Source organism: Varanus komodoensis, unplaced genomic scaffold (genome assembly GCF_004798865.1).
Source record: "Varanus komodoensis strain SLA01 unplaced genomic scaffold, ASM479886v1 scaffold18_1, whole genome shotgun sequence".
Classification (NCBI taxonomy): domain Eukaryota; kingdom Metazoa; phylum Chordata; class Lepidosauria; order Squamata; family Varanidae; genus Varanus; species Varanus komodoensis.
The window spans coordinates 1016804-1029960 of record NW_025335548.1 but is presented as its reverse complement, the minus strand read 5'-3'; the positions used below and the strand labels follow the sequence as shown (position 1 = coordinate 1029960).

At 45.5% G+C, this 13157-nt stretch overlaps 1 protein-coding gene across 1 annotated transcript; it reads right to left on the bottom strand.

Annotated features, from left to right (window-relative positions):
* Positions 1-8077: 8077 nt before the first annotated feature.
* On the bottom strand, positions 8078-12350 carry HOXD3 (homeobox D3). Its single transcript, XM_044427130.1, has 2 exons — positions 11786-12350; positions 8078-9022 (listed from the first exon to the last, which is right to left on the bottom strand). Exons 1-2 carry the CDS (start codon positions 12348-12350, stop codon positions 8274-8276), a joined length of 1314 nt encoding a protein of 437 aa, XP_044283065.1. The 3' UTR covers positions 8078-8273.
* Between the last annotated feature and the right edge of the window lie 807 nt (positions 12351-13157).

The following is a 13157-nucleotide window of genomic DNA, read 5'->3' as shown; positions in this document are numbered from 1 at the left end:
ACTTCTGTATCAATGCATCAACAAAAATATGGATTTCAAAGCTAAAATGGGATAGATGATTCTATTTTACTTTGGTCAAACCTCAGCTAAAGAATGGTGTTCGGTCCTGGACTTCACATTTTAAGATGAATTTTGTCAAACCAGAACATGTTTGGAAGAGGGTTTCCTCTGGAGAGCAAGCCCAATGGGGAAAGGCCAAAGGACTGAGGTGTGCTTAGCTTGGAGAAGCACTGACTGAGGGGCTAACTAAATAATAGCCGTCTTCAAATATTTAAAAAGTTGTCACATAGATGGTGCAGCAAACTTGTTTTCTGCGGCTGCAGAGGGTAAGACCAGTGGGTTTTGCAATTATAAGAAAAGTTAAACATTAGCAGGAACTTCCTGATAGCAGGAGCTGTGGCACAGTAAAACAGCAGCCTAGGAAGTTGGTGGACTTCCTTTCATTAAAGGGTTTTAAGCAAGGCTGGACATCCATCAGGCTGCTGCAGTGGATTTCCCGCTTCAGCAAGCTGTTGGACTAGGTGCCCTTTGTGGTCTCTTCCAAGTCTATGATTCAGTATATTAGATCATTTAGAACAACACTAGCTGCAACACTGCCTTATTTCTTGGATAGAAGTCCCTCTTTAACCTTCAGCGAATGATTTCAGTGATAGGACAGAAACAAAATGTTCAGAAGAGAACCTTGGAGGCCATCTTGCTGTACTCTCAGCTCAGTGCCAGAGCTGTCCAGCTTCTGCTTAAAGACTTCCGTGAAGGGGACCCCACCACCTCCAGAGGTAACCTCTTCCATTGTCAAGCAGCTCTTACTAATAGCTGTATGCCTGGTGGTTCCTACTATGCCAACCCATTGGTTCTAGTCTTGCTTTTGGAGCAACAGATAGCGGCTCTGCTCCCTCTTCTATACGGCTGTCTTTCCTTCATCTTCTCTAGGCTAAACAGACCCAGCTCTTTCAACTCTTCCTCGATAGAATTTAGTGTCCAGACCCTCTTACCATCCCAATCTCCCTTCTCTGGATGGGTTCCAGTTTGTGAGTGACTTTCTTAAAATATGGCTACCAGAATTGGGCTTAGTACTCCAAATGCAGTCTGACTGGTTCTGAATGGAGCAGAACTATTCATGTCACTTCTGTTAATGCAGCCTCAGATGGCATTAACATTTGCAGCAGCAGCAGCATCCATTGCTGGCTCATAGCAGGTAACCAGCATGTAGCTGATTATTATTTCCAGCCCTAATCTCCACTACCTTTAAAAGTAATATTACTGGATTAAAATCTGTAAACTCTTACAGAAAATGTAATTTTAACTGCAAAGGCTGAGGATCAGTATTAATATAAAGTATGAATGTTCCAGACACTGTAACATTAACTTTCACTAACAGTGGAGTCTACCAAGACTTACTCCTGGTAAATATGTACAGGATTGCAGCCTAACTGAAGTTTTCCCTGAGCTGGCTGTATATGGGCCCCTTGCACCTAGGATCTATGGAGCTCATTCCGTGGCATTCCAACCTTAGCCATGTTTCCTTCACAGGAAGTGCCTCCTTGCTTTCAATGAAGTGTTTCGATCAGGAGGTCAATCATCTTTGGTTCAACTACTTAAGTTTTTTTCTGTGATGGACCAGGACAGATTTTGTTAGTGATTTCTCTGCCTGTTCATGTTTCCTTGTGTTGCCTTCCTGTCCTGGAGCACAACAGGCCACTTGGTAAGCAAAATAACCAAGAGAACAGTGAGGACACACTGCAAAATTTATTTCATCAGGGTTGCTTCACAAAAACAAACCATACAACTGAAATGATAGGGTTAAATAACACTACTAGCCTATTATTAGATTCATGGGAAATTTCAGAAAGCTTGCGCACACCTCCCTTTGCGAATAGATGGTTTAGACTGCAATCCTGTACCCAGTGACTTGGGAGTAACTACTGGCTGAAGAGAACATAGTAGTCTTCCTTCTGATTACATATGCACAAGATCACACTGTGATTTTTTAAAATTAGTATTACTACAGTAGAAAGCGAATCAATAACCAGCTAAGGTAGGAAGCCCTGTCCTATGCATGCGATGTTCAATAGGGCTTACTATACACATTTTACTGGAGAGTAACGCCCCCCCCCACAAAAAAAACCCCAAGAGGATTCTTCTGGGTTAACAAGTATAGGATTAGGATTGTGCAGGGACAATTTATTTGCAACTAATAAAAAAGAGGGCTTAACTTTGGCCGGGACATGTTTGGTAACAGAGTCAAAGTCTTCAAGACATTTTAATCCCCCTGTTCACCCATCCAGGGGAAGTTGCAGGGGAGGCATTCAAAACGCAAGGCCAAATACAACTCTTTTTTCATCTCTCCTGAACTCTTGCAGAGTTTCACGATTGTCATTTGCAATTGGAACCAGATACTGTACCTTTCATTTAGGAGAAAGGAAGTCCCACTTGGTTGAATAAATCTTCCTCCTAAGTAAGCATTCATAGGATGGCAGCCTTCGTGAAACAAAGAGAGATCACTGTCCAGCACTGGCAGGCTTGTGAAATGTCTGGTGCAGCCAAGTGGATGCATGTTTTCAGTCGAGAAAGAGAGGCACTCAAGGATAAAGGACCCAATCTTGGGGCGCAATCTTAGAAAGTTTATTCGCAAGCGAGTCCCGTTATTGCAATGTTCAGTTAAACTTACACTTAAGTGAGGGTGCATCGGACAGCAGCCGTATAGAGCTTCGCCTTTCGCTTGGCATAAAGTTTACTCAAGAAATACATGTCTACTTAGAAGTAAGACCCATGGGGCTCCACTGGACTTACTCCCAACCAGGTGAGTACAAGTTTACAGTTTAAGAGCCTCTTTCAGATTGCGCCTTTGCAGCTGTCGGAGGAAGGGAGGAGCACACGGCGGCGGCGATCATTTGGGTATGATGATTGCGAGCTGCCTGCGTGTTTAAAATGATTTTCACCGCCGGTTTGCTCCTGTTGATTTTACCAAGAATCTCTAGTTACCGTGTTTTTACGCATTTCTAAAAATTATACTGCGGATGCCCGACCCCACCCCCCGCACGCACGCCCACGTTTGCTTCCAGCAAGCCTCCGCCGAACGACCCTCTTCTGAGGCGCCACTCGCTTTGTTTTTCTGCCTGTCTGGCAACCTCTGCATTATTATTGGGCAAAAAATGGCTACCGGGACCCCTTTGTTTGCACACGGCGCTATTACGGTGGCGAGGATGCAAGGGGTGGGGGCGGGGAGGGAGAGAAGGCATCCGAGTCACACGAGGCAGGCAGGCCGCTGCGTCGCTCCCGCAAGCTCCCGAGCCGCTCCAGCGGAGCGTATCCCCCGGTGACCCCGCCGAGCGGCGCCCTATCCGGCGGAGGTTGCTTAGCTACAGGCTGCCCTCCAAGCCAATGAGGAGGGGGGCCCGGCGAGGAGGCCGCCCCTCGGGGCTTCGCCTCAGTGTGGGCGGGATCCCGCCGGCAGGACAGGCGCCTGGCGAGCCCGGCAGCGGCTTCCCGCGCGGGGAAGCTCCGCTGAGAGCTAGAGGCCTCGCTCCCTTCTGGAGCGGGTCATTTTTGATCCTGAAAGGGGAGCCAGCTCTGCCTTGCCTAACACCGCTAACATTTGCCCGTCGCTCAACATTTGCTCGTTCCCCACCTCCCACCACCTCTTTTTCAGAGCGACGGGGGCCTTGCTACAATTTGGGCAATTGTAATGGATGCGGATTCTGCTTCCGAGTTCGCCTCGGTAAAGCGGTCCTCAAAACTTTAGCAACTTGTCACTCTCCGATTATCTGGAAGGAGGAGAGAGGGTATTCTACACTCCCTTTCTGTGCACTGGTAAAGTTATATTTGTAACCGCATTGTTCTTGCTGGCTACCTTTGTTAGATGGATTGCAATACATAGTAGTATGTATGAAAGAAAACTGTTTCTAGGTTTGGGAATGCTAGGCAATGGCTGTGGAATGGATGTGCAGAAGACCAAAAGTAGCTCCATTTGGTGGCCTTGGGACCAATCCTAAATTCAACAGACTTTGCTGAGATTTACTTTTTTATTTTAGGAAAGTGTGTTTAGGATTGTGGACCTAGAAAGAATGAGGAAGATGGTTTTTGAAGTGTGGTTTCTTACACATACACCTTTCCCTTAGTTCCCCTGTCCTACATGTCACAAAGAGCAACACAAATCAATAATAAAATTCACTTTCAGACCTTGAGATATAGCAGGTAATTTTGAATAGATAAATAAGTGCTGTTAAATAAAACCAGGGGTAATAAAGGCCTCTTCAGAGTCTGCTGTCTTCCTTGTCTGCTTCTACTACAAAAAGATTAAAAGCAGACCTGAAACAGTTAAGGCAGCCGTCCTTCCCCTTACCTTTAACCTTGAAAATTAAATGCCTAAATTTCCTCCCCACACCTCCCAGTCCACTTTCTTTTTGCATTTTGCCTCTTAGACTGTAAATCTGGGACTTGAAACTGTCTTTTTACTGGCCTTTGTGAGCCACCCTGAGAAACTTGGTTGAAAATTGGGATAAAAACTACCCTTGAATGAAAGAGGCAGAGTAATGAAAGTTGGGGTAGAGCAGCAAGTTCAGTAACTTCATTTGGACTGTCGATCAGTGATCCCGCATAACTAAAATTACAGCAAAGTCAATGCAATGCAAGCCCCCGCAACCTCCCTTCTGATTTCATCTTCAGAGAAAAGCTCTGGGCTTCTATGGGCTTGGGAAGTCTGCTATGAGCTGTAGGCTTTTTACAAAGGTTTGGGCTAGGAGTGAAATCTTGGCCCTGCTTGTAACACATTGTATTTTATTCAGATAACCCAATGGTTCAGGAAGTTAGATGGAGCAGATGTTCTGTTAGGTGTGAAAGCCAGTTGTTTATAATTTATGGTGATCTGAGTGGCAGGCCAAAGCAAAAGAAACCTTATGCCAGAAGAGTGGTTGAGTGCAAAGCAGCACCATTAAAATCTGTGGGAGTTTTGCCATTGACTCCTTTGAAATATGCACCCTCCCTCTCCCCCTCTCTGGGCATGAATCCCACACCTGTTTACTTGGAAGTAAGCTCTACTGAAATCAATAGGGATTTCTTGCCAAGTAATTTGTTTAGCCTTGGCGGGTTCCATGGCTGGCCTCCTGCAGGAAGGCAAAAAGCCAGAGACTGAGTGAAGGCAGACATTTGTTTCCAATGATTGGGTTATGGTTAAATAGAGGCTCTCTCATTTCCAACAATATACACCACCAGCAGCCCTGAAATTGATGATTTCCCAAGACATGCTTACTAGGGTGACTTCAAAATAACTTTAAAATAAAATGGAATGAAACAAAACTTGGTGCTTAATCCTGGTTATAGGCTGCTTAAATTTCCTTGACTTGAAAATGCTTTTGTGAACTTCATCAAAGTGAGCTGTAGTCCACAAAAGCTTGGGCTGTTTTTTGTTTTGTTTTTTGGTTAAGTCTTTAAGCTGCCACAAGATTGTTAGTTGTTTTGGCTGCAATAAACTAATACAGCTATCCTGCTAGAAATAGAAACTAGAATCGTAGCCATAATGTAAAAGCATTGCCTATACAACGTAACAAATGGTTTTAGCCTGTACAAATATTTTAGCTATTATATTTTGATATTTTATGGACATTGTTTTAGGTATTTGATTTGTATGTTTAAATGATTTTGTCAAAAGTAGCCTTGAGTTTTTTAAGAGAAAGGCAACTAAGGAATTATTATTATTAACATTACCTACATTGTAAAAACATTAAAAATAAATAAATTGCAAAACATGTTCCCAGTCTCTCTCTGCTCCAATTTATAAATTATGGCATCCCCTTTACATGGCTGGAAGAGGAAATAATAACACAAGACAGCCCGGACTCCATCTGAAGGCATACCCATAAAACATTAAGCTGTGGGTAACCCTTGGGCCTCCCAGTCCTTCAGATTCAGTGCACGCCTATTGAGTGACATACCATACCATACCATAAAGGGCCTACCCAGGGTTGGATTCCTTATGCATTGTTTTGATTTATAGGAGTGAAAGTGAATTATGCACTCACACGAGGAACATAAAATCTACATGCACTATTTATTTATCAATTCGATGGCTGGCTTTTTCTGGAAGACATTCTGGAAATCGTATTTGTTGTTATAGCTCACTGGCTGTGCATATTCTAAGTGATTTTATTGTCACTTTTTAAATAAAAAGGGTGCTGGTATAAACAGAAAGCCACTTTAGATCCAGATGTGGTTAAAATATTTCTTCGTTTGAAGCTGTTTATTCTGTTTTGTTTACAGATCTACAACACTTGGGTAAAAGTGAAATTTAACAAAAGAAATACATTTCCCATCTTCTCTCATTATTAACATGGCATTTTTAAAAAACAAACAAACCCCGGAACAGTAGTCCAACTAGACACAAATGTAAGAGTTAAAACCTCTCACACAGAAAGAATTGCAGGAGTTGCCATTAGGATGTGGAGAGATGGAGTTGCATTATTAGTCAAACTGAAAAGTGAGATTTCGCTACAGTTCTGTTGTGGGAATTCAAAAGATCTGAATCTTAACTAAGCACTTTTTAAAGCGATAAGGAACACTTCCCGCTGAATTAATGGGCATGTATCGCTTCCAACATGTACCAAATGACACTTTTATGTTGAGAATAGCTTTATAAATCTGGTAAAAGATTAAATGCAACATATAAATAAAGAGGAAGAGTGGGTGGGTGGGGGCGGTTTGAAAAAGGATGTTTGTGTTTCTTGTCCCTTTTAGGCTCTGGGCAGAAACATTTGTTTACACAAGGATTGTACCAAAGTCTGCTACTGAAGACTATATTAAATATTGAGAGATCTAGCAATTTCCTACCTCAAAATTCATTCTGAGCATTTCAGGATTTCTTCTCCTACACTCTAACACAGTCTTTCCTTTGTATTTACTTGATTGTCAATATTTCATTCAAAGTTTTTTCTTCTTTTGTTTCCCCTCCTTATTCAGCAAAAGTAAGTTCATGTTTCCAGTGATATGTATAAAAGTGAACTATGGTTAGCATAAATATCATATAAATAATAACAACAACGACAACAGGAACAGGAACAATGATAATAACAATAACTGAAACGGACAGTTTTCTTTAGCCTGAATTGCTACAGATATCCTAATTACATCAATTATATTGTTCCTAATCTTCAGATAGAAGTTTTTGCTTATTTTAGGTTTAATACACAATAACAGCCAGACAAATCTGTTCATGTAACAGATAGTAAGGCTGCAATCCTAGACAAACCGAACAGGGAGTAAGTCCCACTGAAATCAGTGAGGCTTACTTCTGAGTAGACATGAATAGGATTAACGTTACCAATTTCTAAGTATGTCGAAGTGGGCCACAAAACCTACACAACCCAGTGCCACAACAGAGGAAATGCTAACAGTAAATGAGATACACTTCCAACCTAAGGAGGGTTGTTTTTAATTCTAAGTAAAATGATATCAAACCATCAGAAATAAATTAACATGTTATATTTTTAGATTTTCTTTTTTAAAAAATGTAGCGGCTCTTTGTGGTAAAGTTTCAGTTTTGTATTAATCTATGACTTGACTTACAATTTGCTTAATCCTTACATAAACTACAAACACCAGCCACTGTTACAACTGTTCAAAACTACTTTTTCTATTTCAGACCAAATATACTAAATAGGTGAAAATGTATAGTCACCAAAGACCTGAATCAATCTTCCGAGGTTAGGGGGAGAGGGCATTGAAGAAACTCTACAAATATCCACATAAATACATTGAAGACAAGGATTAAATAAGCAATGATACAAAAATGTTTCTCTTAAAATAATAAATACATCTTATTTAAGTCCAAAGCAATATTTTACATTGCTGAAGGCTCCTATAAATTAAATTCTCCAAACAAGTCCCCATTTTGGTCCCAATAGTTGTAAACTGCTCATCAGGACTCCCTTGCTGCTAATACTAATGGATTTCTACAACTTACCTTCCAATACTTCATTACCAATTATTATTCCCTTCTGGGATGTTTTTTGTTTCTTTTTATATGACGATATTGCACTGCCATGCTTTTAAACTGTTAAAATAAAAATTAGAAGAACCAAAAAAAAAAAGAAATCATGGACTTAGGAGTCACCAGAGAAATAAACAGTATAACATAGCTGCTACTGGGGACACAGAAATCCACTAATACTTGAAGTACTCAAAGTAATTATACTGTAACATCAGGAAAAAAGTGAGGTAATTTAAATGCGAGTACATTAAATCTCTCTCTCTGTCTCTCTTTTTGAATCCATTCCAGTCTACTACAGATGCGTTAGTTTTGGGGCTTCCTGAATCCTTCCCTGAGATGTGTGATGAGAAGTAAGATCTGTGTACGTGGGATGAGGGTCACAAGGTCCATGGTGGTGGTTGCCCGGGATCTGAGCAGCACAGCTGTAGTCCACACTGGCGGATGAAGGATGAGAAAGATGGCTGATGTTGAACATCGGGCCAGAGGCTGGCATGGAATCAACAAAGTTCCCCCCAACATACACAGGGCTGCCCTGCAAATTGGGGTTGGCAAAGCCACCGTTGCTTTGCATGGCATGATGGTCATATTCGGCTCCTGGGTACCTTTTCTGCTGGGGCAAGCAGCTGCTGAGAGGGGCCGTGTAAGCTGCCAGCCCATACATGTTTTGCTGCGATTTGGCAAAGGATGTTGGCGACGGAGCATCATAGCTTAAGCTACTGACGGTGGGGAGCTGGCTGGAGTATCCTACGTGGTTTGGGCCGCTTAGAGGCGGGCTTCGGTCAGGGGACTGTCCCACCGGGGAGTGCATAATCCCTTTGGCTTTCTGGTCTTTTTTGTACTTCATCCTCCGGTTTTGAAACCAGATCTTGATCTGACGCTCTGTCAGGTTCAGCAGATTGGCCATTTCGACGCGGCGTGGGCGACAGAGATAGCGGTTGAAATGAAACTCCTTCTCCAACTCCACCAGCTGCGCGCTGGTATAGGCGGTGCGGACCCGTTTGGAAGCAGGGCCTGGGGGGCTTTTATCTTCACAGTTCTCTCCTGTCGAAAAAGGAGAGAAAGAAGCAGGAGGAGGAGGTTGGTTTGGTGGCTGCTTGATTTACAAAGCCTGATAGCATTACTGGCGCAGCGGCAAGGAGGGGAGGGACACTTGGGCATTCTGGAGGAGTAGTTGCCAATTTGAAAAACGTACACAAATCGCTATTATCGCCCAGTTTGAATCAAGCTATTTACACATTGCACAATCTGTCTGAAGTGATATTATTCTGTATCTGTAGACTTTCCTTGGGCAGTTTAGCAACTAATGCCTTCCCTCTTCCTGGACTGTATTCTCTTCCCAGAGTTCTAAATCCACCACCCCCAAAAGCATTTTTTCAGAAAACTGAAGTCTAGAATTTAAAGTGAGGTGAAACTGGACCAGGAAAAGGACTGCAAAGCTCAGCACCCTGCACCATTTCAATACATTAGTGAAGACTGCTGCCTCATATCCCCATGGCAGGAGTGTAACTATGAATAGGGTAAGCGAAGTGACACTTTCACAAATCCTTCCATTGCATTGGATTTTTTTTTAACTAAAAAGTCTTTTTGACCAGTGCCTATTACTCAGGTTCTCATTCAGCTACTCTCCTACGCATCCCATACTATGTGTAAAATGACCTGGTTCGATCTCCCACCATGTTGGGAGGGAACCAAGGTTGAGCGTCAGTTCTGAGGTCTCAGAGGGACAGAAAAGTTCCAGTTCCAGCCAGGAGTGTTGTAAATCATCGAATTTAATTGGAAGAATCGATCGATTCCTGACAAAGCCCAGGAAGGTTTTCTTGACTGGTCCCAAACAAGAACAAGGACCAGGCTTCAAAACTTTGAAGACAATGGAGCTGCAGCTGCTAACAAGAGTAAACCAGGCACGTTTATTATCTCTCTGAAGTGGGGAGAAGAGCAGACTGGAGATTCCCAGAGGAAGGACATCAGACAAACCCAGAATTACACTGCACTCTCCCTCCCTCTCCAAAGTGGGCAGCTATTAGAAACCAAGGAAGGCTGGCCCTAAGGTAGAAAATGGTTGGTCTTGCCACCACTCCTCCTTTTCTCTGCATGTCAGCAGATTTTAAATTGGGAGGAATGTGAGGGCCACCGTATCAACCTCCCAGAATTTGCTGCTCCTTGTTAGAAATGTTCCCATGAAGGCAGTTCAGAGAGTAAGCCAAAGCAGGTCACAGACTCTGGGGGACACAGCATCTCTACGTAATGTGACTTAGGGAAAGACCAGCTTACTAGAATATCTGGTCTCTTTTTTTTTGGGGGGGGGGCTACTTGATAGTTGCACATGATTATACAGTCTCTTAAGATTTGCCAGATCAACTGAGAGGAAAAGAGAAGGGACACTGATGCCTTGAGGTCTGATATGAAGTGTAAGCACTATGTCCTGAATGGGTGAGAACTGGGGTAACAAATGACATATCTAATGCTCTATAGGCTGATTATGTGCTTTATTACATCCCTCATAAGAAAGAGCAATGCAAAACTCTGACTTGACAAAAGAGGACAAGCATTCCCAACTCCACCCCTTCACCTTCTGTTTCTTTTCTTTGCAATTTAAAACCCCAGCCTAAAACTCATTACTGGGAAGCAAATACCATTGGTTTCAATTAGACATTTCCAAACACAGATTCTTAGGAGTACTGTTTTCAGTTACATGAGGAGAGGCCCTTAAATATACTGGAGTACTCATGCTAATCTTGTGGGTTCAGAAGTATATCCATTTTCTTTTATATAAAATGTATTTAAGCAAGTTTGTCTCAGATTCTAATTTGTCTTTTCTCTAAGGTATGAGTCAGGTTTCTCCTGTAAAATAAATTCAGTAGGTAGAGCCAGTGAAAAATATTGCTTCTAATTAATCTACTTCTCTCCCTTTGTGTGCATACAGAACAGGTGGAATCCTGAAACTGGAGGAATTTCCCATGGAATTTAGAATATAAGCTTTGCAGTCACACAGAACTCTTCTTCAGGCTGAATATTCAGTAGGCAGGTTTTTTAAAAAAAAGATGGAAATAAGATGTTGTAAGTCATGCAGTTTACCCACAAGCCAGCAAAGTAGCTCCGACTATCTTCCTTTGTTCCAAAGATCTAGAAGAGCTAGCTGCTTATAACATTGTACAGAGGTGGGCTTTGCACACACCCTCCATCAGCTCTATTCAGTATTTAGCCAGGAAAGGTCCTGTGTGATTTGATCTCTTGCCTCCTTAATGTTAAATGCGGACTTAAATTAATAGCAACCGTGAAAAACCTGTAGCTCTGCAGGTGTTGTTGGACTCCTGATGGTCGGGGATGAGGGGAACCATCATCCACCATCATCTGGGGGCCAACACCTTCCAAGCCTGTGGCATACCTAGAACTTGCAACTACAAAGTCTGAAGGCAGATGGGCATAGTGAAATTCTTGACTGGCAAAAGCTACCAGTCCTGATGGCCAAAGGAAACCTCCAGGTTCGCAGGGAGGTAGCCACTGAAGACCCGTCGGTGAGGGGGGCTACTGCCTTCGCGGCCTGCTTGTGGGTTTCCCAGTGGCATTTGGCAGACCAAGGCGGGAAGCAGGATGCTGGCTTAGAACACCCTTCCTCGAAGCGCTGCGATTATCCGCCCTTTCGCTCCGGGGAAACCCTTGGCCCACAGCCCCTTCGCGCCCCATGACTGGCTACACTGACTAGGGGCAAGGAGCGCCCTCGGCTACTCCGCCGGGAGGACCCGGGCTGCTGCTCTTCGACGAGGAGGGCGCAGAGGGAGGAGGAGGAGGGCGCCGGCGGGGTACCTGCGGGGGCGCAGCTGCTCTTCTGCTTGGAGTTCTGGCGCGATTCCTTCATCCAGGGGAAGATCTGCTTGCTGATGGTGGCCGTCGAGCCGCTCGACGCGTTGGGCCCGCCCTTGCCCTTCCTGGCGGGAACCGCGTGGGCGGGGTTATTGTTCGGCGGGGAGGGCGAGGGCAGCGCGGGGGGCGGCGCTTGCGGCGGAGGCTGCTGCTGCTGCTGCGGCGGAGGCTGCTGCTGCTCGGCGAGGCCTGGGGGCGGCGGCGGCGCGGCGGCCTGGCTGCCCCCGGCCGTGCGCATGCAGCTGCCGCTAAGGTCGGCGCTCTTGTGGGCCGGCGGCGGCGGCGGCCGGATGGGGGCGGCGCCCTGCAGGGAGCAGGCCGAGCCCGGGTAGTCGGTGTCCAGAGCCGGCTGGGCGTAGGGCTGCGGCGGGCCGCTGGTGTAGGCGTAGGCATCCGCTTTGCCGTAACCGCCGTAGCCCCCGAAGAGCGCCGCATTGTCGTAGTAGGCGGTTTTCTGCATCGTGGGCTCTGCGGTCGCCAAGGCCTCGGGAGCCCGCTCAAATAACATTGACCGCCGCCGTGCCCCGCGCGCGGCCTCGGCTTCCTCACGTCGCGGGCTCGGGCCAGGCGCTGCCGCCCCCCACGGAACCACCTGCAGGACGGGGGGGGGCGGGGAGCAGAGGTAGGAAAGGAGGAAGCAAGCAAGAAAGCCATCACTTGGGGAGAGAAGAAGCACGGAAGGGGCGCACGCATGCAGGCGAGCGGCAGGCCAGCGGGGGCCCTGTGACCCAGATGGATGCCCTCGCGCTCCCATCCGCGCTCCCCGCGGGCTCAGCCGCTCTCGCCCCCGCCTGCACCTTCGCACACCCCTTCCAGCAGACCTGCCTGTCAAGTGTTGCCAGGATGACACCCGTGCAGGTGTGTGTGACCGCCCATGGGACAGCACTCCGGCTTGCTTTTCCATCGTGACCCACGCTGGGACAAAGAGCTCCAAATCCGGAATGGTTGGACCTTTGTCTCCTAACCATACTGTGAGAAACGTTACACGTTACACAGTCTTGCTTTTGTTCACACAAAGGGACCTTTAAGGCCATCCATATGGGTTTGCACTCGCTTAATCATACTCATGGTCGCAAAATCATGCATGGCCAACTATGTAGGGGCTCCCGGCTCCTGGTTCTCCCCCGCCCCCGCACAGAGGATTCCCATTGTTCAGGCTGTCCTGTCATTCCATCTATGTCCTGACACACAAAGCCACAGCCCCACACTTCCTTCATACAAGGAAACATCCAAGGAGGCAGATTCGCGGCAAGACTCCGGTTTTATCTCCCTCACTCACACACAAACCGACGTGTCTCCATGGACACACAGGCAT